At 39.2% G+C, this 27157-nt stretch overlaps 1 protein-coding gene across 7 annotated transcripts in view; it reads right to left on the reverse strand.

The window, feature by feature from the left end:
* OXR1 (oxidation resistance 1) overlaps positions 1-27157 on the reverse strand; it is a 257957-nt gene that overhangs the window by 65086 nt on the left and 165714 nt on the right. Inside the window, exon 1 of one of the 7 annotated variants that reach the window (XM_088067303.1) lies at positions 8266-8465. The exons of 4 other annotated variants lie outside the window; for them this stretch is intronic. In XM_088067303.1, coding sequence (XP_087923429.1) covers positions 8266-8419 — 154 coding nt within the window. In that variant the 5' untranslated portion in view covers positions 8420-8465. Of the gene's footprint in view, positions 1-4327; positions 4412-8265; positions 8466-27157 lie in introns of those variants that run through there. 2 more of the 7 variants (XM_014255462.2, XM_014255469.2) reach the window with 2 other exon arrangements.

The raw sequence follows: 27157 nt of genomic DNA on the forward strand, positions 1-27157 counted from the left end.
ACAAAAAGGAGGACTTACTGTTCCAACATACTTATACAAGATAGGAAAAGGGGGTTTCTGAACATTATGTTTTAGGAAGACGTCAGTAAGGCAGCTTTGACATTAAAATATGAAATAGTCAGTGGCATTCAACTGAAAAAAACTAAAGTCAAATGCCATCATTTATAGCAGGGCTTCTATAAACTGCCTATATGTGACCTATGTACCATGGAGTTTTGGTTGACTGAAAATATTGTGGCACTGCTAGCTCAAATTGTTATGACAAGAGTGGCATTTCTCATTTCTTAGTATGTCATCTGAGATTAATTGTAGACCTTCAGTTTGCTGTTTACTGATGCTTTTAGCACACCCTTTGGACTTCTGACACTAAGGACTGGTAAAGTTAAGGATACAAGCTAAGAACTGCTTAGGAGGATCTTCAAGCTCTGTCTAGAATGAAATGTATTCTCTTTCCTTTACCCTTCTTGTCTGCACAATAAGATTAAATCTCAACTTGCAATATTTCTCAGCTGCTAGTCTATTATTTTCAATGCAACAAAAATAACAAAAATCACTTTTTCCAGAGAAATAAATTGATAAACCAAACAAGTACCCTCTGAGAAAAAGCAAAAAAGCTGGACAAATCCACAATTACTGCAAATTGTTTTAAATTAATAAATGAGCTTATTATGATCAAAAAGGCAAGAAAAAGATTATTCATCCACTGCCCCACCCCCCAACAAGAACTGCACATTTGTGCGTCAGATTTACAGGTGTTTTAAAAAAAAGGAAAAGGCAGCAACTTAGTCAAATTCTTGTCCAGGACACAGTTTTTCACAGGATCTTAAACATACAGCACATGTGGGATAATGAATCAAAGTAAGAAAAGTAGCCTGAAATATTTTCAAATACAATTTTATTTAGCAGTACATGGAAACAACTCACTAATTGATAAAACAGGAAGCACAGATATTACATCTTTATTATATTAGTTCTGCTCAATAACAATTAGATCATTATAATCTATTTATAAAGAAATGAAAGAGATTTAAGTAGGAAATCTTTATATTCCATAAGACCTGGTGACCTGACTCTCTTAACAGCAGGGACTACATTTCAGTCAGCAACTGTCTCATTAACCCTTCTCCCCCTCTTGCAGTTAGATATGCTTACAATAATTACAGGAATATTATTTTCAGTTATATTCCAATGTCTTAGGCAGCAGAAACAGAGGCTCTAACAGTAGCCTACAAGATACTTGTAGTCTGCAGCTTTTTTAGCCAAAATAATAGGTTTCCAGACCAAGGCAATATCATAATGTCTCCTTTAGTCTCTTCTTGCTAAGCAACTGCTATTTATTCTGTGATTCAGTCCTTCCAAGTCATGCTCTCAAAACTCTTGATCCTTATCAATGCTCTTCACATGATGCTTTTGTTCACATTTTTCTCAAGCAAACCCCCAAGCTCAATGAATCTTAAACCTTGCTAATGTTGCATTACCACTTCAAACACATCAAAGTAGCTTTTTCCTGCAACATAGATACAGCATCAAACCAAGTTCATTTTGTGATCCCCTAACATACAACATTGTCCTATCAAGTCAGATGCATAGCATGTAGGCAGAAATAATTAAATTTATGATTTCAGGGATAAAAACAATCAAATGGAAACAAACTTAGGACACTTCTCCAAATGGCTAGGAGACAAAGTCAGCTCTGTGCATGACACTCCTGGTATGTGCATCACATGGGCTTTCTTCTAAAATAAGATTTCACATTCAAAGTAAACAGAAATACTTTAGCAAATTTTCAGATTATGCCACATTATGTGTTAACCAACAGTAAGCTTCCCTTCCTGCTCCATTTGCAATATACATGTATACACTTTAATACATGTATACAAGTTCTGGGTAGAAACTACCCACAACTCCAATCTCCACCTTCTATACAATCTCTCTGCAGTCCAAATACATCTTTTAAAGGAATCTTGCAAAAATCTTGTCTGCACTATTGATACAGCAAGTCAACTTTTCCAATAAAAACTCTCCACCTCTTTCAGATATTTAAGCCCATTTAGTTGTACACACTCAAGCCTACAAAATACCACATCAGGAGTTTGACCATCCAGCAGCAATATCAAGTTACATCCTTCCAAATCTTCCAAGAATTTACACTTTGCTTTATCACACTTAAGCCCATGATACCTATACTTTCTGAGAGTTCAAAGTTAGCTTATCCTGCTGACTTGTACACTACAACTGCTCTGTTCACAAGCAAAAGGACCTATTGTGGATGTGGAGTCATTCACAGAGCCTCAGCAAGCATCTCACTGTAAAAGTTTCTTGCATCAGGTTTGCAGATAAACTGGGGGGGACCAGTCAACATAAATGATGGCAGGGCTGCCGTTCAGCAGGACCTGGGCAGGCTGGGGCGCAAGCTGAAAGGAACCTTATGGAATTCAGTAGGACAAGAGTCTTCTGCACAGGAAGGACTGATGGCACTGCTCAGCCAAGGAGCAGCTCTGCTGAAAAAAATACCCCAAGGGTCTTGGTAGGTAGAAGACAAAACAGGAGCCAGAAGCATGACCTGGAAACAAGGGGGCCAACAGCATGGTCAGCTGTATTACTGTGAGCACTGAGAATACCTATTATCCTTCCACTCTGACTGCTTTTGGAATACTGGCTCTAGTGACCCTCCCCCTGTCCCCATTCAATACGAGGAAGGCACAGATAAACAAAACTACTTCAGTGAAGGGACACCAAGGTAATCGGGGACTGTGAGAAGAGGCCGGGAAAACAGAGCCTCTCCAGTCTGAAGCAGAGGTGGTTTTGAAGGACTATAACAGCTTTCCCAGAGGCATCAAGATGACAGAGCCAGTCTCTTCAGTGACATATAGAAGGAGAACAAAACGTAACAAACAAAGAAGAAACAAAAGCTCTTCTGAGTAGACAGAAGGCAAAAAAAACCAACTATTTAACCAGTGCAGCTGTGCAGTTTCCTTCTGTGGAAATTTCCAAACTAGAATAAAGCACTGAGAAACCTAGCCTGAAGTTGTCATCTTCCCTATTCTAGCAGGGCTAAACAATCTTACTTACAATTTGAGTTATCTGCAACTAAGTTTCCTTCCATTTTTCTGGCAGGCAATACAGATACATATGGCCACCCCACCAAACCAAGACAGAGGGAGATTTACACATATAACACAAGGTGGGTTGCTTACTGATGAAAACTATTATTCATACATGTAGTCACCTGAAATGCTGCCATGAGTGTGCAGGTTCTCAATGTAATGTCACCTTCTAAACTGCTGGAATGTTAGAAATGGAAAATCACCAGAAAAATTAAGATAAAAACACAACCAACATGACACATTAAAACAAAAATGCAATACAGTCAAAGGATACCATAAAAAAAAATTAGTTTCAGTCATTTGCTAGATTAGTTGATAACTTAACTTCAGTTAAACATTTGATACATTAGAATCCTGCTGAAAAGCAAAATCTGAGTAAAGAATTTTGAAATATATAAAAAGAAAATCAGTGAAGAGGTGAGAGAAATAGAAATCAGGAGAATGGAGTGGTATATTAATGAGATCCCAATGGAGTTTTTAACACAGTTAAATTGCACATCAGCAGAAAAATTCAAAAGGACAACCTTTTGTTTACCTAGCAAAGGCTCGGTAAAAGGAAACACAATGAATTCTGAAGTTCCAAAGCTTAGAGGAATAAAATCAGAGAAAGATGCAATAGTACAAAGCAGAACCTGAAGTAAGAGATCATTTAACATCACATGCACCAAGGGAATACTCAAGAAATCCTGTACACTAGTAGCACAGAAGTCTGAAGAAGAGCTTGTGCATACATTAACATATCACAAGATGACTGAGTCACCAGCCTGATACATTCCAAGATCACATTTGCTTCTTATGCCTGTACCAACTGAATTATTTTCAGACATGAAAGCGAAGCATTAGCGTCTTTGTAAAGGGTGTTGGTACATTTCATATGTGCTTCATCCGGAACAGTGTGTACAAGAAAACTCACAGAAGTGCGTCTCCCCAGTTTGAATCCTCTTTCCTACTTTATCATACACCTGGTAATTTCTTAAAAGTGAGGTACTGAATAAAGATGGAAGGAGAAGATAACCTGCCTTATTCTTACATTTGCTTTATTCTAAGACAGATTTTTAGAAAGAAAGAAAGATACTAACTTTTACAGCAGGACTTGAGAAATGTATTATAAGTTGGCACTGCACATTAATCTTTCTAATGTATTGCTGCTACCTTGACCATAGTACAGAGGACTGACAAGCCACACAGTTTACTGGATATACTGTGTATGGTAACCTTACCAATCAAGACTCCAAAGCTGGTATGAAAGAAATGTAAATAAGCCCACAGGCCACATGGTTCAGAACTGAACAATCAAGTTGAACCTGAGGGAGAAAAACAACAACAACAAAAGTTTCAATAGAAGGCAGCAAGAAGACTTCCCTGACAGACTGGTTGAGAGAAATCTCTGAATCACTGATTTTTATTTAGCTTCTGTATTTAATGAGAGACACTGCAGGAAGTCAGCACTACCTGAGCAGTGTACCTTCTCCCTCCATGAAATGACCACAGAAAGACGTGAGGTGAAAATATCTCGAACGGAAGAAGCATAAGACTCCACGTATGGTAGTATATCCTCATAGAATCAAAGGGTTATCCAGAAGAGAAGCCTGTTGAATGCATTTACTCCAGCCTCCAGTTTGAAGTAGAATTATTGTCATCATCAAATTGGGGCAGTTTAAAGCTGTCCCAGTGATGGACCACTCTGTGTGAAGCTTTTTTTCTGCTGTCCAATTTGAACCTCCTAAGCTAAAACTCATGGCTGCTGCTCCTCCTTGATCTCTTAGCACTGAGAAGAGTGTGTCCCTCTAGGTAGATGTAGGTCATAACTAGATTGCCTCTAAGTTGCCTTGGTCTCCCTCTGCATCACTAAAGGCCACCTCCCTCTAGCCCTCCTCAGAGATCATATGCAAGGCCTGGACTCTCTGTAGTTCCTGAGCAGCTCACCTTAACAGTGGTACACAAACCAAAGAGCACATTCAATGTAGAGCCTCAGCAGTGTGACAGAAAAATAAAACCATGTCCCTCACTGCTGGTCACACTCTCCTTACACAGCAAAGCAAACAGCAGACTGAACTATGGGATGTGCTGTTGGCTCAGTTAAGTAAAAGGTTTGTATAGATGAGACTCAAATTAAACTGAATATTCAAGTTAACTCTGCAGAAAAAGATAATTCTTAATCACACATTCCCTAAAGCCTTGAGTTGAGTCTTAAAGCAACTAAAACCACATGCAACTTCAGCATGCTAACACCTACAGTACGTAACAGTAATCAAGAAAATGACACTGTTCTAACTAAAGTTTCTAGGTAAATATAGGCTTGAATACATATATATTAGCTCTTCCTATAAATTATCAATAGATTTTATTTAGAAGTTATATTTCAAACCTTACAGGCGTTTCTAAAAAAAGAGTAACTTTGATATTGAGAGTCTCTTTAGTAAAGCCAGATGCTTTCTCTTGACTTTCTGATTATATTTGCATTTTTATTCTCCATCACAATCATTAAAAGACATAAAATCTTTATGGTTTTTTCACTGACTAGGCTGCTGACACAAACAGTGTAAACCGGATAAACAGGTTTACAGCCTCCTATGGCACTACTCAGTCTTCCAGCGCGCCCTTCCTCCCTCTTAAGAAATACTATAGACTGCTCTGCATGTATCGAAAGTGATTTAAAGCACAACATTTGAATAGACTTGCCTCCCTGAAGTTAGGAACCTGACAGAAAAGCTGTTCAACTGTTCAAAAAAACAAGCATGAAAACAGTAAAGGTAAAATTATTAGTATTACATAAAATAAATTTAAATACTTCATTGTAGAAGCTAATGTCATTTTTTGTTTCAAAGTTGAAACATGGGTTTAAGGAACTTAAGAAGCACTATTCTCTTAACAATATACAGTCACAAATGAACCATGCAAAAAAACTCCAACCAAAAAAAAAATAAAAAATACTGAAACCCCTAAGAGGGGAAGAAAAACTACAGTAATAACTAGGCCTGGATCCAGAACACTCCAGAGACTAAGCATTTGGAGCATTTCAAATCTGCCATTAAGTCTTAAGCTAATGCCAGGGGACCCATCTCTAATTAAAACAGAGGTTTGATTGCAAATGAAGCATTGTAATCATTGTTACAGCTTCCATAGTACCCATCACCAGGGCACAGGTGGTTTGTGAAAGCCTGGAAAATGCTTGACAGAAGAATTCTATGGTCAAAAGAATTTGTTTCTGCCCCAAAACGATAGAAACCCTGTAAAGGGGAAGGCAGCCTGGGAGAGCCAAGGTCTACTTGCCTTGCACAGTATGCCTTGCCGAGTTGAGGAAAAAGGCACATTAAAGTCCATATATGCAGAAACTCACACTGCATCTTAGAACTTGTCCTTAACACAAATTTGAAGCATTATGTTATGAAAGCATCTGAAAAAATAAATTTTCTGCTTGAAGCTAGAGGGAAAAAAACCCCAGAACATCACAATGCAGTCTAAGTTAACGCTTTCTCTCAGAAGAAGGGGAAAAATAGAGCCTTTCCCTCCAAGAAATCCAATGTATCTCAATGTATCACAGGAGATGCTTTATACTAACAGCTGAACATAAGAACTTGTAAAGAGTTTAAAAGACCAGAAGACACTAAAGCATTTTACTGCCAATTTGGTTCCACAAGAGTGTAAGTAATCTCTGTCAAAAAGTCCTTAACTGTTTGAAGAGGCCTTATTCAAGGTACTTCATTTAACCACTGAAAAACAAGTTACTGTCTCCTTCTCTCCAGATGTATGTTGCAGGGAGGGATATGAAATAAATAGAGTGGCACTGTAAATATAGCCAGTTACCAATTATCCTTGCTGTGCAAGAAATGTGACCCAATGCACACAAGGAAACACCATCTACATCTGAGTGGATGCATGGGTATTCCTATTACCTTCCCTACTACACTGAGTAGCAGACCTAGTTTCCCTTCAAGGAAAACAACTATGTTACTCTTCCAAAATAACCTACAGTAACAAAGACACTTAACGCGTTTTAGTATTTCATTTCAGTGGAGAGCCGACTTCAACCTCACCTAGAGACTATGACAAACATTCATTCACCCGCTTCACACAGAGGCTCTCAAAACAGGGAAAAATATGAAAATATTTACTATTCATTGTATACTCCTCTTTATTACAAAGCACTTTCACAAACTTAACTTCACATGCCTTTTTCTTTCCAAGCAATCATTAGATGATACTGCTCTTACTAGTTATGTCATGATATAACTCCTAATCACTAGCATTACCTCTCTAGAGTTCTCACTGTGTGCTCCCCTTCCGCATAAACAAGTGTGTGAGCATTTACTGACCAACCCTCCAGTTTTCATGGTATTTCTTGCCAATATATGTGCTAACTTATATCTTATAACTTACATACTTATAACAAGTATCAGACAGATACAATACCTATACTAAGAGCATTATCAAGAAAAGGCGTGACAACAGCAGCCCTCTTACTCCCAGGTACAGGACAAGGAGTCACCTGCTACTGTCTCCTGACTGACCTGTTCGGCCACTGAGCGGCAGAGGTACTTCTGCCCTTAGCACCACCGAGCCTACCTCCCAGTAACGCTGCCTGCTCCTCAGGAGCGCCTGAGAGGCAGAAACAACCTCGTACACAAAGGGCATCTCAAATCGAGGAGCTTGTGCTCCAGGCGCTTTCCTACACCCTGGTCTGCAAAAATACCGGGAGGGGGAAGTTAGTAAAGGAAGTGTAGGAATTGTGCCACGGAAATCAGGAAGACGTTCAGTCGGTTTTCTGCTGTTAGACGCACCCCTGGTGCAACCGCTCCGTGGCGCGGGCGGTGCCCAGTCCCGGCCCATGTGCCGGCCCTTCTCCGCCCGCCCTGCGCCCCCTTCCCCCTCTCGCCCTCTCCCGACTGCCCCTCGGAGCCGCCCCGGGAGCGGGGCACCAGCCGCTGGCGGTCTCCCTGACCGGCTCGGTTGCGAGCCCGGGACACGGCGGGGCCGCTCCCGCCTGAGAAGGGACCCTCTTCCTCTGCTGCTCCCGCTCGCTCTCGCTTCCCCCCGAAGCTCGCGCACTCCACGAAGGCTCGGAAGAGGCGAGGAGCCGAGCCCGCTGCCCGGGGAGCCCAGGCCGCCCGTTACCCCCCGGCCGGCCCCACGCCCTCGGCCCCATCCCCAGCGGTACCTGGCAGTCGCTTGGCGGGGCCCGGCTCCCCGCGGCCCCGGCCATCCTGGCAGCGGCCGTGGCGGAGGCCGCCGGGCACGGCACCCCAGAGGCGGCTGGCGGTGCCGCGGAGCAGGCGGCCGCCCTTGCCGGTGAGGGCGGTCAGCGAGTCCATGGCGGCGCTACCGACCGGGGGGCGCCATGGCCGGGCCGGGACCCGCGCGTCGCCGGCCCGCGCCGCAACTTGGGCAAACTTTGGGGCGGCCCCGCCCCCTTTTAAAGGGGACGCGCCGCTGCCGCGGGCAGGAGCGGGGACAACCGGCGGGCGCTCTGTCACCGCGACACCCCGGACACCCCGGACACCGGACAGGTGCACGGCCACCTGTACAGCTTTATGGACTCACCACGGCTCGGGGAGTCGGTTACGTTTCGTGGAAGCTCGATGCTTTACAACCATGTGCTGCAACGCTTTCTATGAACTTTCAGCTTTCCTATCTCAGCATTCCCACGCGTGAAAATCTAGGCAATCTCTTACTTTTAAATCTTTTTACAGTCACGGATACGAAGATGTTTTCCCACTGTAAGTGTAAAACAGCCGCGACACTGTGTGGTTTTGCTGTTCTGTTCTTGACCCTTCAGTCCGTCCGAGTGTGCCTGCCGCGGGATGCCAGCATCCCTGCCTGTGCCAGCCAGCCGTGTCCCGGTGCTCTCCTTGGAGTGTTTGCAACAGCCGTACCCGGCTCAGCCTTTCAACCGACTAGGTCACTTTTCCAGCAAAACTTACTAGGTATACACTTTTTCCTTTATTTTTTGAAAAAGACATTTGATTTGCGGTATTCATTTGTACCTTTGCGTTCTTCATCCCCATAATTCTTGGAACTTTTCAAGTATTGAAAAAATAAAATTAATCGAAACATGATCCAACAGTTTCACAGAAATAGAAATACCATTGAATCTCATTATTAAGATCTGCCTTACAAGTGCAGAAGTGCCTTCTGCACTTACTGTGGCTGAAATAGCCATATAATGATATTTATACCTGTGCCATAAACCTTGATAACGCAGAACTGGTAGCTAAGGTGCTTATATTCTAATATGAATTATACAATTATATGTTGCTTCTATCTGCAAATGAAGGAATTGTTTAATAAAAAATGCTCTTGTTGGGCCAAATCTATTGTGTACGTGCAGAACAGTTGAACAAAGTGCTGAGCTATTTCAACTCCTATTCACTTGTAGCAGCTGCTCAATTAAATCAGAGTTTAATGTCAGCATTTTAGAGTGCTGATTTCTGAGGATTACTTGATTTAAACAGTACACGCAAATCAACCTTTCTACTACTCAAATCAGTTCTTGCTCAGGAGATAATGATGTTCAAGACTTTTTTCAGATAAAATCTTTCACTGAAAGAAAATTTTGACAGAATTAGCTCCTCCTTTCTTTCCCCAGGATCTGCCAGTAGAAGTGCATGAGTAATCTGTCTGTTCCAAGACTACTGAATCAATCTGGAACTGTAGAGTCACTGCATGGTCTAAGTACCACTAGATGCTTAGAATAAAGAGTTCTGCCAACCAGTTATGTCTTGCCCTAAGAAGTGTAATTACTTTTCATTTTATGACAGGGTTTCTGCCGTGAAATTTTTATGATTGGTCTTTTGCCCAGCTGATTCTATTTTAGATAAAATCTATTACATCTTTGCATGAGAAATGAGTTTATAAACATGGTGATCAACACATTTGAATACAGGTCAGTTGCCCACCAGTATTCCGGGAACATACGCACCTCTGCTATTGTATTGATTGCATGTATTTCTTCTGTGGTTTGAAACAGTCCTTTTTTGTTTTGTTTTGGTTTGGTTTTTTTTCTCTTTCATATTTGTACTTATAGAACCATAAAATTGTTTAGGTTAGAAAAGATCCTTTAGATCATCAAGTCCAACTGTTGACCCAGCACTGCCAAGTCCACTGCGTCCAAGATGCCACCATGTCCCTAAGTGCCGCACCCTCTAGGGATGATAACTCTACCACTTCCATAGGCAGCCTGTTCCAAGGCTTGACAACCCTTTTGATGAGGAAATTTTTCCTAACATCCAATATAAACTTCCCCTGGTGCAGCTTGAGGCAGTGTTTTTTCATTATGTTGCAGTAATAGAGTCTATGAATTCAGGTTCAGACAGCATTTTGACAAAGTATTCTAGGTAAATGTTTGATAATTATGAATTTATTTTAGTTGCTTTCACCGGCTTTCCTCACAAATAATCTAACTGAACTATATAAACACTACTACTTACTGCAATCTGTTTTCCATAGTATTGAAAATCATTGTCTATACTCAAAAGCAGCCATTTAGCAATGTTTTCACTTAGCAAGGACAAATTCTTCAGTTAAACTGTTTTAACTATGAAATCAAGATTTAGGTATCAGTGCTCAGAAAAGTAACAGTACTCTTTAAGATATGTGACACTCTTAAACTACTGATAAAATTTCAAGGCATTACTGTTATACAATGATTAATATTACACTCTTATTACATTGTGAAGAATATGGTCAGAGCTATACTACTTGCCATCCAGAGGGACTTTGATAAGTGGGCCCATGCAAAATTCTTGAAGTTCAACAGATCAATTATGAGGTCCTGTCCCTGGGTCAGGGTAACCCCAAGTACAAAACCAGGCTGAGAAGAGAGAAGCACTGGTGAGAAGGACTTGGTGGGTAGCTGGCTGATGGGAGGCTCAGCACGACCTGGCAATGCACACTTGCAGCCCAGAAAGCCAACTGTATCCTGGGCTGCATCAAGAGAAGTGGGCCAGCTGGTCGAGGAAGGGGATTCTCCCCATCTACTGTGCTTTCCTATCTGGAGCACTGCATTCATCTCTGGGGCCCCCAGCACAAGGAGGACGGGGACCTGTTTGAACCAGTCCATAGGAGAGCCACAAAGATGATCTGAGGGCTGAAGCACCTGTTCTATAAAAATAGAGAGGGTTGAGGTACAGTCTAGAGAAGAAGAAGCTTCAGGAGACCTTAAAGCACCTTCCGCTACCTCCAAGGGACCTACAAATGTGTTGGAGAGGGAATTTTTACAAGTAATGGTTTTAAAAAGGTCAGGTTTATATATTAGGAAGAAATTTTTTATGTGAGTGGTGAGGCACTGAATCAGGTTGCCCAGAGACATTGTGGATGCCTCATCCCTGGAAATATTCCAATCCAGGGTGAACATAGATTTGAGCAATGTGATGTAGTGGAAGGTGTCTCTGTCCATGACAGGGGGTTTGGAATTAGATTATCTTTAAGAACCCTTCCATCCCAAACCATTCTATGATACTTCAGTAGCTATCATCAACACAAATATCCAGTAGTATGGGCTTTAAGATGCTGTTTCAACTTGGTTATGCCTTAGTGGTACCACACCTGTACTACCAAGATTTTTAACAAAGATCTCTGCTCTGAAAACTGACCAGACTCAATCCTGTGTCATTTTAAAAATGTAATGTACTGGTACTTAATATTGTAGCCTATATTTCCATCCAAAAAGCTTTGCAGCATTCCTTTTTAATTGGTAGGAGCAACATGAACACTCCGTACGTAAGCAATGTGTGTCCCTTTTGCTGTAAAGCTAAACCAAATACAAATGGATTCTACAATGTTTATAATTTTTTACACTTATCTTGATATTAAACACCTTTACAGATCATTCTACCTTTCTGTCCTCAAAATGTCTGAAAACAGCCAAGATTTGGCTGAGGAGGACTAATAAATCTGTGTTTGATCTCTGAATGTGCAACAAATATCTCTTCTGGGTTTATCTTCTGGCCTGTGATATCAGTGGAGAAAAGAGTGTCTCTGTAACTCAGCCACTTAAAACTGTCCCTCCAAAAAAAGGAACTGGTCCTACCTGCTTTTAATTCCTTGTTTCTGTTCCCATGCTACAAGTGTAAGCACAAGGATTCATTTGGCGGGTGAATGAACTGTTTTGTAAAGCTGATTAATTTAAAAGTACATTTTAGTTTAGTAAAAACTAACAAAACCTTTTATGTTAATTTGTTATTATTTTGTTTTGACGTAACTATTATCCTCAGTTAGATCTCCAGATCTGTTTGAGTTGTGTGTAGCACAACTGTAGAAGCACAAGTTGCAAAACAACAGGTGAGTCTAAGTGGTTGGGAGATCAGAAAGGGAGGGAGGTAGAGAGAGAGGAAGTTTCATGCCAACCTCTGTGTCTTCAGTGCCAGCGTATATTAGCTCAAAATGAGAAGTCAGACTGTGCCACAAATGCCTTCATATTGGTATTATGTGCAAACCCACAGCTACAGAAGTGTCTGGCAGAATATGTCTGCATTTATGACGTAATATTTAATAACACCTTATGCTAATCTATTGCACAACCTGGTCTTGTAGCTAGATCTTCAAATCCTAAACCAGAGCAGGTACAGAGCTGATTGAGCTGCATCCTAAAAGATGAGAAAGAGAGAAGGGATCCATTTTGGCTAGATAGAAAAGGACACAATGGGGTATGAGTATTTCCAAAGTCTGAACATATAGTTATGTATAAAAATATTTCATAGGAGAATAAAAAGATAAAAACATAGCAAGTGGTAGTGATATCGTTTCTTCAGATTTATTGCTTGTGAAAATAAGTGCAAATTGTAGGAACTAATGCAGCAAAATGCCAGCAGATACTGTTCAACTTCCTTAGGGCTGGGCCAGTTCACACTCCTGGTGTACAGGATGTGTGTACATACATGCAATATGTCTTGTCAAATTCGCAGTGCAACCAAGCTGCAGGCAAAAGTGCACCAGGCACTAACGCAAATCCCTCACTCTGTTTTGTGAGGAAGGAGGTTTGTACATGCTTTCCAGGGTGACAGTCCTGGTGTCAGTCATTTGGCAATTAGTCAGTGTTCATTCGTATATAAACAACCTCTAGGCAAGTATATAACTCTGGCAGCTTGAACCAAATGCCCCATTTAAGCTCCCTTAGTCATTCTGGAGGCACTGACTGTCATGTAATGCTATGAGGATGCTGCATGCCTTTGTTAACTATTCTAAACTACCACCCCTGGTCAAGACACTACCATTTGTGTGGTTGCAAAACCCATAATTGGAAAAAATATGAATTTGAATTAGAACTTCTTAAAAGCCTAACCTCTTTCTTAATTTTTAAGGAAACCTATTTTTAGTAATGTAAAATAATTCAGGATTTGTTTTGGTTTTTGTTTCCTTGTGAAAAAGGTAAACTCTTAAGACACAGAAAAACATACTGCAGTCTGTTTCCAGTGCTGCTTCAGTAAAAATTAAACAGAATGCAGAATGCACACACAGTCCCTAAAGGAGGGACCAGAATTCAGGAATGCAGAACTCCCACATTCTCAGGCCTATTTCCCTAGGAACAAACTAATTTGAATGAGGAAGCATGGAAGTACACAGTTCTAGAAGCACAAACATTTGCACAGATCTGTTTTTGTGATTAAGAATTTTCAAATTATTCCGAAGGGAAATTCAGTGTCAGTATAAATTTGGGAGAAGTTGAAAAGAGATAACCAGTAGGTGACACTAAGTTAATGGGTATGTTTGAAAAGGTTCTTCACAGAGAACTGTGGGCTAGGTGTGGCTGTTCATAAGGTTTCACAGTACCACATCCTCTTTTCAGATTAGGTACTCAACAAGAAAGAAACTCCTGTCTGTACACTAGCTTCAGAAATGACAAACTTGGAATTTCAGACTTCAGCAGGTAGGGATATAATTCTGATTTTACTAACCAGCTCCCTATTGAATTGAAATGGCATAGGGCCCTTCTCTACCTTGACCACTGATGCTGTTCACTGTTCAGCAGAAAATGTCACTCTGAAGGGACAAGACAGAATAAATATGGGCAACAAGGGAATTTGGCAGTCCCTGATACTGCTCTGGGATACTTCAGGTGTAGGTTATTTTTTGTTTACAATTACTCTTGAAATTAAACTGAAAAAGACAGGAAGCCATAACAGCCTCTCTTTAAGGAGAGTTGTTTTCTTAGCAGAAAACTGAACCAAATGCCTGCTGTCTTAGTATTTCAAATATGGCTCGATAAACCTTAAATTTCTTAAGAAGCTCTATAAAATACAGGTACCACACCTAGATATGAGGTTTCTCTAGGCTGAGGAGAACATTTGGACCTTAGGCATCTCAGCTTACCCCTACCATATATTTTAGCATCAAAAGATGCACTGCTCCTTATGTTTAATTTTATAATAGCTAAGTACTGTGACATTCACTGTGTGATTTTGTCTTCCTACCAAGAAGTTGAATACATAAATATTATGATTTTGTTTGTTTGCTTGGTATCTAATCTAATCCAAGAGAGGCTATTTATAACTAGGACAGTCCAACAAGTCCATTTCACTTTTAATGACAAAGCAATTTTTGCTTTTCTAAAAAAATCTAAGATTATAAAATCTTCATACAATAATTTAAGTTCAGATAGTAAAGATAGAAGTGCCATGCAAATAAAATGTACAATCAAATCTGGGGCATTACTGGGACACATATATGAAAAATGTTAATTAATTCACAAGTGTGCTGTAGGAGCATATTACAGGAATGAATACTAAGCATAAGAAACCCAGCAGAAGTGAGTATAAATTAAGAGTATTTTCCTCCACTTAACCTCATCTTGCAAAATAATTTTATCAGATTTCAAAAACATGCCACAATTTTTTGACACTTTTGGATACTGTACCCAATTTCAACTTCATATGGTCTGAATTTTTAGGGATTCAGATAAATATCAAACTTTGTTGCCTGCAGTTACCCAGTTTCTCTGCAAAATTATAGAATCACAGCCACTATCCAATTTATATTTATGCTTTTTTTTTCTACAAAACAGCTAAAGAATTAGAATTACAAAAAAGAGTATTCTAAGACTAAGTATGTATTTTTCTTATTTTTCCAAAGTATACTTATGCTTGGATGTTGAAATGGTCCATTCTGCAATAACATGTCAACATCTGTTAGAATATCAGTGATAGCAACATGGAAGTTTTCAAATATAGCCTTGAGGGCAAATGCACATCATATGGAGACTTCTCCACATTTATGGCAGAACTTTAGTTTCAGCTGCAATTACACAGCTCTTTATATAGACTACCTTATCAAATAAACATGACATGACCTCCAGGTCTTCCGTTCGTATTTATCTGGTCAGTAGTGGCTTATTATAAGCAAAACATTCTGTTCTTTCAGGGAGTTGTATGAAATTGAGTTTGGACCCCAGGGGGCATGAATGCACGTTCATAGAGACACCCACACAGTTTAAGGGTGTTCACTAGTTATGGCACTTGTTGAACGGAGTCACTTTTCAGTAGACACATCTTCTGTCTTTGTGTCATCAACTCACCCATATTTTTTTTTCCTTCTTTCATTATGTGTTTTACAACTGGAAACTGGAAAACACCGACAGTATAATTGATGACTCCATGGTATTTACTAGCTAATCTCATCCTCCTCAGAGGCATGAATTATGCAAATGATAAATAATTGCTTATGAAAGGTGTTCAGAAAATTGATTATTCATTAGATATTTGAATCATAAGCAAACACTATTGACTTAATTCCTTTTTTTTCCCTTTTTGCCATATACGTGTAACTATTGTTTTTCCTTAACACTCACTAAATGGTTATCAAGTTGTTAATGCACTGTATGCCTGTAAGGAGGTTGCTTGTACTTGCTCAGAAACAATAGGGCCAGATTCCAATTCACTTTTTATCTCGACTGACTGGTTCATGATAAAATAGAATATCCTTTTGGTAGGACACAGTCATAAAAGTTCAGTCTGGTTCTGTACCATTTCTGAAGACTAAGCAATCACAGCACAACTCAGATTTAAACTAAAGCCTTGATTCAGAGCATTAACATGAAAAACGTTTTGTTATCAATATCTCCACCACCTCATGACTGGCTGTATTCCTCGTGTTCATAGGAAAAGCCACATACTTTAGAAATCCCAAGTCCTTCTTGGGCTTTTAACACTAATAATATTCAAATTAATAATGTCTTTAAAGTGATATAATGAACTGGTTCTGTCTGTTTGAAGAAATAATCAGCTGCTTGTCACTGTCATTATGTTTGGTTGGCACCAAATCAGTTTCCAATTCAGAAAACATGGCTTTTAGTAATAGGTTATGTGTGTTCATTGCAACCTCTTGATCTGAAGATATCTAAGATGTAAGATCCTTTCAATTCACTACAATAAAATTATTCTTCTCAGACACCTGGAAAATACAGACTTAAGAACAGTGATAAGCGGTCAGTTCTATGTAGAAATGCCATCTAAAGTACAGTGATATTTCCTAGATAAATGGGTCCAAAATATCGTCAGAATATATCTTAAACCAGAATAAGGCTAATGGCAACATCTAATCTATTTGATTGCAATTTTTTTATTCTAATAAGAATTACTGATTTTCTCTTTTACTTGCCCCTGCTTAGGCAGTGCATTCTAGGATTAAGGATTAGTTAAAAAAAGACTGAATTCTGTTCCAGTCTTTGCTACCTGTTTTTTTGTGGTTGTTTCCCTTAAGTAAAGTATGCATATGAAAGCCTGTGGTACATACCTTTTCCTGAGCCACCTAAATTTGTGCAGGACATTCCTGAAATTTTCTTTTGAATGAAAACCCAGAAGTATGTTGATCTTACTAGGAGGAAGTTCTGCTTTTTCTTTCTTGTTAAATCTTGCTTCTTAAGGAACATCTGGTGTCTCTCCCCTCCCCCACTGGCACCACATCACAAGCATTTGCCTGATTCATTTGCTCCCATAATATCATGTAGAAAACTTGTGGATGGTTATTCACTCTGTCCTTTTGGGGATAATTACTACAATTTATCCTCAAAAATCAAGTCCATTGCTTCTAGCTAGCTAAATCATTTGAAGGCTGTCCATTATTGTATTATCTCTGAATTAAGAAAGTTTACCCTTTATACAGTAGTTTTTTTCCCCTGAGATTTCCTATCTTAACTCCTGCATCTCTCCCACATTTTATTATCTTGACTTTGATTACTGTCACAATTTCCCCTGAAATGATTTGCAGTGTGTTGTCTCTCTTGTGCTCAGCCGCATTTAGCTGCAAGGCTGTACACACCATTGAGAACCTATGCACATACACAGCTTTACAGATCCTTCCCTCTTACTAATTTTTTTCTATTTGTTTAGATGGGATCTTACGTAGGCTTCATTTACTTCATTTACTTAGGCTTCATTACTAAAGGCATGTCTTGCCATTTTCCTTGTATTTCATCTGAGGATGAAATATTGTGAACATATATTGTGTACAAAATCTCAAAAGAACAGTTCTTTTCATAGGTAATTAATGGTTATCTGTCAAGGTTTTTTACACCAGTGCTTCAGGATCAAGACTCGGAATTTGTAAGTGATTTGAGTGACAGGGGTTAAGGGTGAAGCACTAGTGACATGCTTATTACCAAGGAAATAGACTGTTGTATTTCTCAGAAGTAAAAAGCTTATTTCTTCCAACTACAGGTCCTAATATTAATAAATAATGCTATGTTGGAAATACATACAGCACACTAGTTTAGTCATAAACCTTAGTAAAGTCAGCAAACCTCAGTGAGAAGGGAAAAATAACTATTGTCTAGCCTTGATCCACTTTTGTATGAAATACAAAGGAAAAATTCAGTTATTTGAATTGGAGCTTGCCTCTTGAGTTCCTACTAATCTGTTGTTAAGTTCTGCCTTGGGTATGGCTCATATCTCAGTGTGATTGAAGAAGACTCCAAGGCTGCTCCAGCAAACATGCTCTGGATCTGGCACAAATGGAAATGTCCAGGTGTCAGGCAGCAGAGCGTGCCAGGAGTGGTGCTGGCACTGGATGGCAGGAGAGATGACTCCTGTGTGGGGTGCGGCCAGGTGAATGAGCTGCTCAGATGGGTGGCAGAGCTAAAGAGGGGGTAGAAAGTTTAATATCTTAACCAGAGGAATATCCCTCTGGCCAGTTTAGGTCAGCTGCCCTGGCTGTGGTCCCTCCCAGTTTTTCTGCACCTCCCCACTGGTGGAGCATGAGATAGTGAAAAGTCCTTGACTCAGAGTAAGCACTGTTCAGCAACAACCAAAACATCAGTGTGTTATCAACAATATTCTCATACCGAATCCAAAACACAGCACAGCTACTAAGAAAATGAGCTCTGTCCTATCTGAAGCTGGGACAGGATCACTAAAGCAATTCTGAAAAAACCCAGCACTGCAACGTTTTAATACTTTTGATTTATTTTATATCCTCAGTAACTTTCCTTCTTGTTTTGTTTTTTTTTGCATAAAAAGCTTTGATGGTTTCTGTGGTATTAAAGAACCTCTGGTGTTACCCAAGACTTCATAAAGAAATTAAATTGTAATAATAAAGTTGGAAGACATCCGGATAAGTAAAAAAGCAAAAATCAACTACTGTTTTAATAATGGTTGGCAAAACTAGTTTTCTATAGGAGTCAATAATCATGTGGATAAGAATAATCTGTTGTACTTTCAGAAAGCTTTCCACAAAGTCCTGCAGCAAGGAAATTAAGCTATTGTAGGATGAGTTGGCTCCAATTTAATATCCTTTAAAGTACAGTAAGCAAAAGCCCAGACTTCACAGCTGAGGAAGAGAGATTCTCAGTGCAGCCCAACAGAGATGCATGCTTTTGAACCTACTGCATTATTAGGCTAAGGAGGGAATAATAAGGTATGATACAAAATTATGTGGAAAAGTAAAATATGCTGAAAAAAAGTTAAAAATTGTTTCATAATACAAAACATAAACAAATAAGCAAGTGAAATTCACTGTTGATAAATGCAGAGTAAAGACAAGTTTTCCTCTAAGTGCCTAACTATGTTTATACATACACGGTGATGAGCTTTATGTGAGCTATCCAGTAGAGATAAATGAGAATGTCAGTCAATGGACATCAAAAAGGCAAAATAAATATGAATTATTAGGAAAAAAATAGTTAAACTATTCTGTAAATTCTTCAAATTAATATAGCTTGAACTGCTGGTCACACTGTCTCAAAAAAAGATGCAATGTATTCAGAAAACATACTGAGAAAAGCAACAAAGGTGTTGAGCTGCTGCTTTCTAGGAAAGCACAGAAAATAATAGAATGTAGGCAAGCAGAAAACAGATCAGAGGAAATCTATACACAAATTTCTCATGATGAGAAGTAGGGGAACCTAATGATATTACTATGAAGATTTTTAAAACATTTTGTTACACAACAGCTGAATCATAGAATTCATTACCACAGGATGTTGTATATGACAAAACTATGAATGGTTCAGAAAGTAATTACAAAAATTCACAGAAAGCCCATCAAGACCCAATAAGCAAAAGAATGCAAATGCAAACTCCGGTTTCTGGAAATCCCTATGCCACAGACTGCCTAAAGCTCAGAGGAAATATCAGCAAAATGTCCTTTCATACTTGACCTCTTCTATATTCTTTCCCTAATTACCAGCTGCTGCTGGCCACTGTGGAAATAGGACACTAAGGGGGACATGAGTAAAACATCACCTCACCCTGCCCAGCCGGCCTGATGTAAGGACTTGCCATGATACCACCCCATGTCCCTGCTCTGGAACCAGATGTTCTTGCCAAGTGCTTGGGTCACTTGCAGTTTGAGGGGGGTGACCTCTGCAGGTGGAGGAAGCTCAGAAGATCAGGTCTGGGGTCTCAGGGAGATACAAAACACCTCAGTCACTATGGATGCTGGAGAAGAGAGAGAAAATCTATTGTTTGGTTTCATTTTTCTCTCATTTTTAATCTCCTGAAGTGAATACAAGATAGTGTGGCTTTTCCACCTCAGTTGCCTTATCCAGAAAATTGGAAATCTCACCAAGTACCAGTGCTGATAAGTTTAAAGGGAAGTCATGAACTTGAAGTGTTTCTGGAAAAGAATCCAAATAGACTATCAGAACATTCCCAGATGTCTAAGTCTTAAGGGCTCAGAAGTTGTACAGGGAAACAAATGTGAAAAAAAGAAAGCATTGAAGGGTGACCAGGAGAGCTTGCCAAACATCCTGAGTATAATATTATATTATAGTGGCTGTAGACTGCCCTGAGAAGTCAAGTGTGACCCTGGAAGGGCAGGGAATGTATCCTACAGCAGGTTTGGATTTAGCACAGAAACGTCCCTCTGTGCTGGCACAGCTGCACTGCCAAGTTTGCTGGCAGTCAGGGAGAGAAGCCTGCTCTTGCCCTGACTCCACAGATGATGCTCTGCACTCTGGAATACAAATAGTTGGCACAGGAGTTTCACAGCACTGTTCCTCAATGTGCAGTCAAAGGATAAGGGATTCTTTGGTTTTCAAAAATTAAAGCTAATCTTCAGAATTCAAGGTCTTTAGGAAAAGAGATTATATTTTATGTTTGGGTTTTTTTTAAATCCAAAATAATATTTTACTGTCATGAAAAGTTATTGTCAGGAATGGAAAATCTGTAACAATTAAGAGATGAAGTGCCTACAGAAGTAAGGGGTACTGAGAAAAGCTTGTAACCCACTATGTATATTTTATGTTTTAAAAATCAACCTGGAAACAGTTTATCATCACGTATAATGGTCTATTCATGTATGACTCACCAAACAGAATGATACTTTACCAAAATAAAGCAGCAATGCCCAAGATTCGTTTGCCAAAGTCTTACAACATGTCAGAGTAATTCCTCTGATAAGGTACAAAATTCCTACTTGAAAAAGGTGCAAGATTCAACTAAAATAATTTTAAAACATAGTCAGAGGGATGGTTTTCTTGCTATTGATGCACAGCACAAAACACTGGGAGCTGTTACTTTGCTTTCTTTAGCAAAGCACAGAGACTTTGAGTGTGGCCATAATTTTTTCCCCAAGATTTTGTTCCATGCCCAAATGAAGAGGAACCTGAGGACTGTACCATGGACTATGATCACTTGTGATTTAAACTTTCAACATGCAGGTGTTCTGACTGCTCAAGCGCTTTGATCAATTACCGAGGAGCTATCACTTATTTTCTACCAGTTTGAATCAACTACCAGCTGTATCACCTGGTGAAGGCTACCTTTTACCTCTCTTGATGCTACTGCATTTCTCCCTTGTTACTGATGGAGCAATATGACATAAAATGAGCACTATGACATAACATGGAGAGTGCTGGCTGCTTTTTTAGGGCATCTTTCTGATAGTTCAATAGTGCAATCAGAGTAACAGCACAGATATAGCTCTTCATCCTACCGGAGACCACAAAAAACAGATAGTGAATCATCAGAATTAGTGAAGTATTTTAATAAATACCATCATTATTATGACTGTCAACACTTTTAGGAAAATTAAAGGGAGGCAGAAAATTTGGATTTGTTTGGCACTGAGATTGTACTTAGCTGAATGAAATAAATGGACATAAAATAAGCCAGTGGCCCAAGCAATTAATCATTTAAACAAATTTCTGCAAACTAAAGTCATGGCTTCCTGATGCTGAAATCTTTTTTGATTAAATGATTTTGTTTCAAAGGTGAATGTAGGCATCACAGGTGTGAATTAGTAGGTGCATAATGTCTACCCACCTACAAATATTTTGCATTCTTCATATCCTCCATGCTTCCCATATCCTCTGGATTAAAAATATTCTACCTGATTATTCTATTTTGTATATAATTCTTTATTTGGCCATTGGACTTTGTTTGCACTTTTTAAAAAGAATTTTATTTTCTCTGTTTTTATGAATCTCAGTTGTTATAAGCATTAATAAACAAATGTGCACCACTTGTTGTCATATGATGCTCATTTGCAAGTTACCTGAAAAGAGCAATTTTTAAATTAAGGTATTTCCCTCTAAAAAATTATTTTAGCCTCAGTACCATAAGGCTTCTAGGCTTTTTACTATGTAATTTGTATTCAGCATTCTCTGCATAAGGATATCAAACTAAACACCATTTCTGACATTAAATATTTTATTTCAAGCAATAATTATTCTAGAAGCAGATATATATTTTGTTTTCTAATTCACAGAAAAACAGTAATATTTCATATGAGATGTACAGTAAATTTTAAACTGAATAGTATTAGCTTTTCTGTAACTTCTGTGAAGACTAATGTTTTGCCTTTACATTTTGAGGGTAGCAGGTAGAAAACAAGATAAAGTCTCGTTTTGTTTGTTTTCTTATTCATGCAGCGTTTACTTATGTGATCAAAAATGTTGAGGTCAGTTAGAACTTTGAGACAACACATTAAAGTTCACTATTTCTCAATAGTCTTAATGTGCAATATTACTTTTAAGAGGCGTGATGACAAGGGAGCATGAAGTAGCTATAGAATTCACTTTCCAAAGTTACTCACACTTGATGACACAAGGACTTGCTTGTACCACAAACATTCCCCACGCCTCCTACATGGACTGCACGTAAGCCTGCAAAACAAGCTTTAAAGTGCTGCAGGGCCTTGGAGGGGTGGTTTGGCAGATTTTTACTGCATGAATAGCAAAGGGGAGTAAGCCTCTAGTGGTGATATAAATAGGGATTTCAGGAGCACTGTAATGGTCTGTGTTCATCAAAACAAAGTGCTACCTGTGGCACATTATGACCAAATGGTCTGGATGTAGAAGCTGTGTTTCCATTTTGCAAATTGGTCTGAATCAGGACAATGTTGTCTCAGTCAACAAACCAGCAGCACTGGGTGGTTAGTCTAGGCAGAATTCTGTCCTGGGAAACAGGGTATATCACACATTTGACATCCACAGCAGTGTTTTGACTGTTTTAATGCTTTTCCATTTGATTTTACAAGAACCTTCTTCAAGTATCAGCATTGTTACCCTGAAGAAAAAGATTAAGGAATAAACTGAGTGCAGCTTGCACAATCCCACAAGTCTTTTGAAAGAGGTAATTAGAATTTTGAAGGCAGATTGCCATGCCATATTGCAAATAGGAAAATCTTGCTAAATTTTGTGGTCTGCCATGCCTCTTGCATTTTACAAAGGCATCTTGCATCATTTGAGGGTAGAACATTCTCATAAATATTAAGCAGAGAAGCTGTGGTTCATTTTATTGTCAAACAATATTGTCCTTTCCTCCCCGAAAATTAATTAATTTTTCCCTTTTCTTAACAAAAACTTTCATACAGTCAGATGTTAGTACCACTAAATTCAGATGCTCCCCTCTAAAAGAGCTGCTCTTCTAACACTTCCTTGTGGAAGTTATGAGCCAAGGAAAGCATAACAATGCTGGCCAGTCAGTCCTGCTGCGACACAAAACACACTTCATAAAAAATACTTTATTGTCATCTACATATGTAATGCAGAGTTGTATTTCTTTGACAACAGGATCTTCAGACAGATCTCCAGTGTCTGGAAGTGCTTTGTGTGTAAGATCTTTGCCTTTTGTTTTAAGGAACTATGCTTCAAGAAGAAAATACAAATATTAGTCTATGGTTCAGTGCAAATAGCTCCATAGGGATGATCTCCAAGCCATTTCCAGTCTTCATACTTTTTTTTATACTGAAAGATGTGTGATCTCACCCAAACATACTTGAGATACTACACATTTAGTTCCCTGTTACAGATCATCATAATGCTTTTAGGAGGGAAAAAACCCTCCTAAAAATTTCAGTGAACAGTTATCAGTAAGTGCAATAGATTCTCCTTCCATTAATTAAAGTTAGAGGCTCCTGTGAGCCACTTCATTACTTACAGAAAGCAATTGATTCTGTTGTACTTCAGTAACTTACATTCCTCTGATGTCCTTTATTCTTTTTCCTCTTTCATGGTTTTACTTATATAAAACACAGGAAGTGTTTTAACTAATGCTATTGTACATCTCTAAATTAAGTTTTCAGGTGCTCAGTGGGCTGGTTCTGTAACAAAAGTATGGTGCACTCAGTGAAAAGAGGGCACTGCACAAGTTGAGACTGAGCTCTTGCAGATCTAGGGAGAAAATGCTTGGTTTCTCTAACAACTGAGGCTCCAAGGAGACAGCAGAAAACTATAAGTGACAAAGTGTTTTCACATATGATAATAAACAGTGGATTGCCTACTTGGAAATCTTATTCTTTGCATAATCACTAGACAAACTATTTGAACAATCCCCTCAAAAAATATTACCTTTCAAAATATGGCAGTGAATTAGAACAGCGTGGCTAAAAAACAACAATAAACTGCCTGACTCACCCAGTTTTCTCAAGGACATATTTTGCTAGATGTGAACAAAGTACAGCTGTTTTGCAGAGTTACAGTGCCAAATGCTTCATATAGTTTTATATGCTTCATATAGTTTAATTTATTGTTTTACACAGTTGATGTTAAAGACAGACACTAAAGTGCCTAAAGCTGCATTGAGGAGACACCAAATTGTGTATTAGCTTAGTGACAAATAGCATCTTTTGAGGCTTCTTTTCTTAAACACTTGATCTCACTCAGTTCCTTTTACTATCAAGGAGAAGGATCCTTCAGGGTAGATACTGGGGGGAAGAAGCTAAGAACTGTTCCACTCACAAGAAGTGAAGTCCTGTGGCCTTTTATTTCACTCTTGAGAAGTTTAGGCAAAGGTTGTGAATATTTAAAGCTGTATCTTCCATTACAACCCATGGCTATTGTTCAGCAGGACAAAATTTACAAGTGAAGAAAGCAGTTATTTACCACATCTGATATGATTTCCTGCAGAAAGGGCAAAGTATCATTGCAGGATTTTCCAAAGAAAGGACACAGTACCATGAGTCACATACCCTGAATGAATTCCTTATATGTACAGGAACAAATCTTGCATTACTGACCTCTAAGAAGGTACATTCTCTGGTGTTAACTTTATAAACCATATCCTGGAAACTTCTCCACAGGGAAATCTCATGCAGGAATATCGCTTCAGTACAGAAGTATTTAATGGCACTGGTATAACTGGTATAATGGCCAGGTGTATGAATCTAGTGAAGGGGCATGGTCAAAAATGTAAAAGATGCTCTGAGCCAATTTCTTCTGGCTACTTGGGTCATACTCTTAACTCAGCTCTGTTTCTGGGTCAGGAGGGTGTTTGGTTGAAGAGCACAGAGATGGAAAGCACTGAATGGGGAGAGATTTTACAGCAGAACTCCTATGATGCTATACTGCAAGTCCTGAACTTTGCTTCTCTTATTCCACTCCAAGATCTTATTTCCAAACGTTAATAAACTAACTAGTACCCTGGGCAGCAGAGGATTAATCAACAGAAAAGTGAAAGGGAAAGATTCTCTATTTCTTAATTGTTTGCAGAGCTAATGCAGCATGTAGTAGAAGAATTAAAGAAAGCATTTGTCCAAGGTTTATTCATGCCAGCCACACCTTTTCTTGCCTCCTCACAGAATACAAAAATGTGTGTCTCCCTAAGGACATTCTGCTGAGTTTTGAGATGTAACATCTTGACAGTGGAAAAGTACAAGTCTAAGTATAGTACATTTTGTCAAACTTTGTTTAAAGGAACATTCCAATAGATATCTGTTCAAAAATGCACCTTGCTCTTGGTTCCTATGCAAACCCCTTTATTAATAGGGATTCTGCAAGTCAATAATACCAGTATGAGGCCATATAAGTGACTGATTGTTTTGGCAAGTATTCAGGCCTCACAATGGCCTTTGGCTTCACAGTCATATTTGTCATAGTCTGGAGTGCAGGAAGTCTTACTATTTTCTTTCTTCCTTTTTGTTTACTCACTGGTTCCTCCTCTCTGGCACATAATAAACTGTGTCCTTAAAAGGCACAAAAAGGAGAGTTAGCTACTTCATTTCCAGATCATTTCTTTCCATGATGGATTCTAACTCACAGCTCACAAATTTCCATTTATGCGGACGGAAGAAAACCTTGCAGTGAGCAGGCAAAAAGAAGGAGACTAAAACAAGTCTTTGAGACATGGAAATTCAGTATCTGAAAATCCACACAGCCCTGAAATCACAGATATCAGAGACAGAGTTTTAAAGGGAAAAAAGGTAGAACTAGTAAAAAGACCACTTTATCTAGTAGTCTAAGCTTCCATCATTAGAGTTCCCTTGTTATAAAAAAAAAAAGGCATGATACCACACATTTCATACTGTCAGAAGTAAAGGAGGCACGGGAACAGTTACTGGAAGAGAAGGAAAGAAGCACATTAATGCACTTTTATTGCTCTCCTTAAAGATTTTTCTTGGTACAAGTGAAGAACTCACAAGAGGCACTTCATCTTCCCCCTCACTTTTGTTTTTGATGGGATCTTGATCAGGAGAAGGTGACCTCCAGGAAACAGCATGCAGGGGGTGACAAGCAGGTCAGGATCTCCTTATGAATAACATCACTTCTCTGGGAAGCCTAAGAAGTGTGATTTTTCACACTTTACTGGAGCATTAAGTCCAAACTTTCACTCCTCTGTGACCACATGCGTGGATTATGCCTCATCTAAATACCTAGAAAATACTTTATATTCCCCTCTGTTTTCTTATTTATGTCTAAAGATACCTATTCCTTGCAGTAGGTTTTTGCTCACATTGCATAAACAGCTCTTCAGGCACTGCTGTGATACAGTACGTGCCTACTGGAATGAGAATGAGAGAATTACAAGAAAATAAGAATTATGAAGGCACAAGAAAACTCAGCAGTGATGAGATAACACATGGTGCATTTTGCAGCACCCCAAGTAAGAAGATATTTTAGATTTCAAAAATATTTTGAAGTAGAAATTATGTCTTCTGAACACACTGATAACAGCAATTCTTTCTACTATTTTTCTTTGCAGCAGTGAAATTCTGCTGGAAGATATGGCTCCAATTTCCATGTAAGAAGCAATGTGGTGGGGGATACCCTCCTCCCACCTCCCACCTCCCACCTCCCACCAGGACTTGTTAACAACAGGACACAGAAACTAAGCTGATTTTTTCACCCCATTTCCCCCTGGCTCCCAACCCAAGAAATACTTAGGTAGCCCCTGATCTAGGCC

This window comes from Pseudopodoces humilis, chromosome 1 (assembly GCF_049639895.1).
Source record: "Pseudopodoces humilis isolate 2021_Gansu_Grassland_sample_001 chromosome 1, ASM4963989v1, whole genome shotgun sequence".
Taxonomy (NCBI): Eukaryota; Metazoa; Chordata; class Aves; order Passeriformes; family Paridae; genus Pseudopodoces; species Pseudopodoces humilis.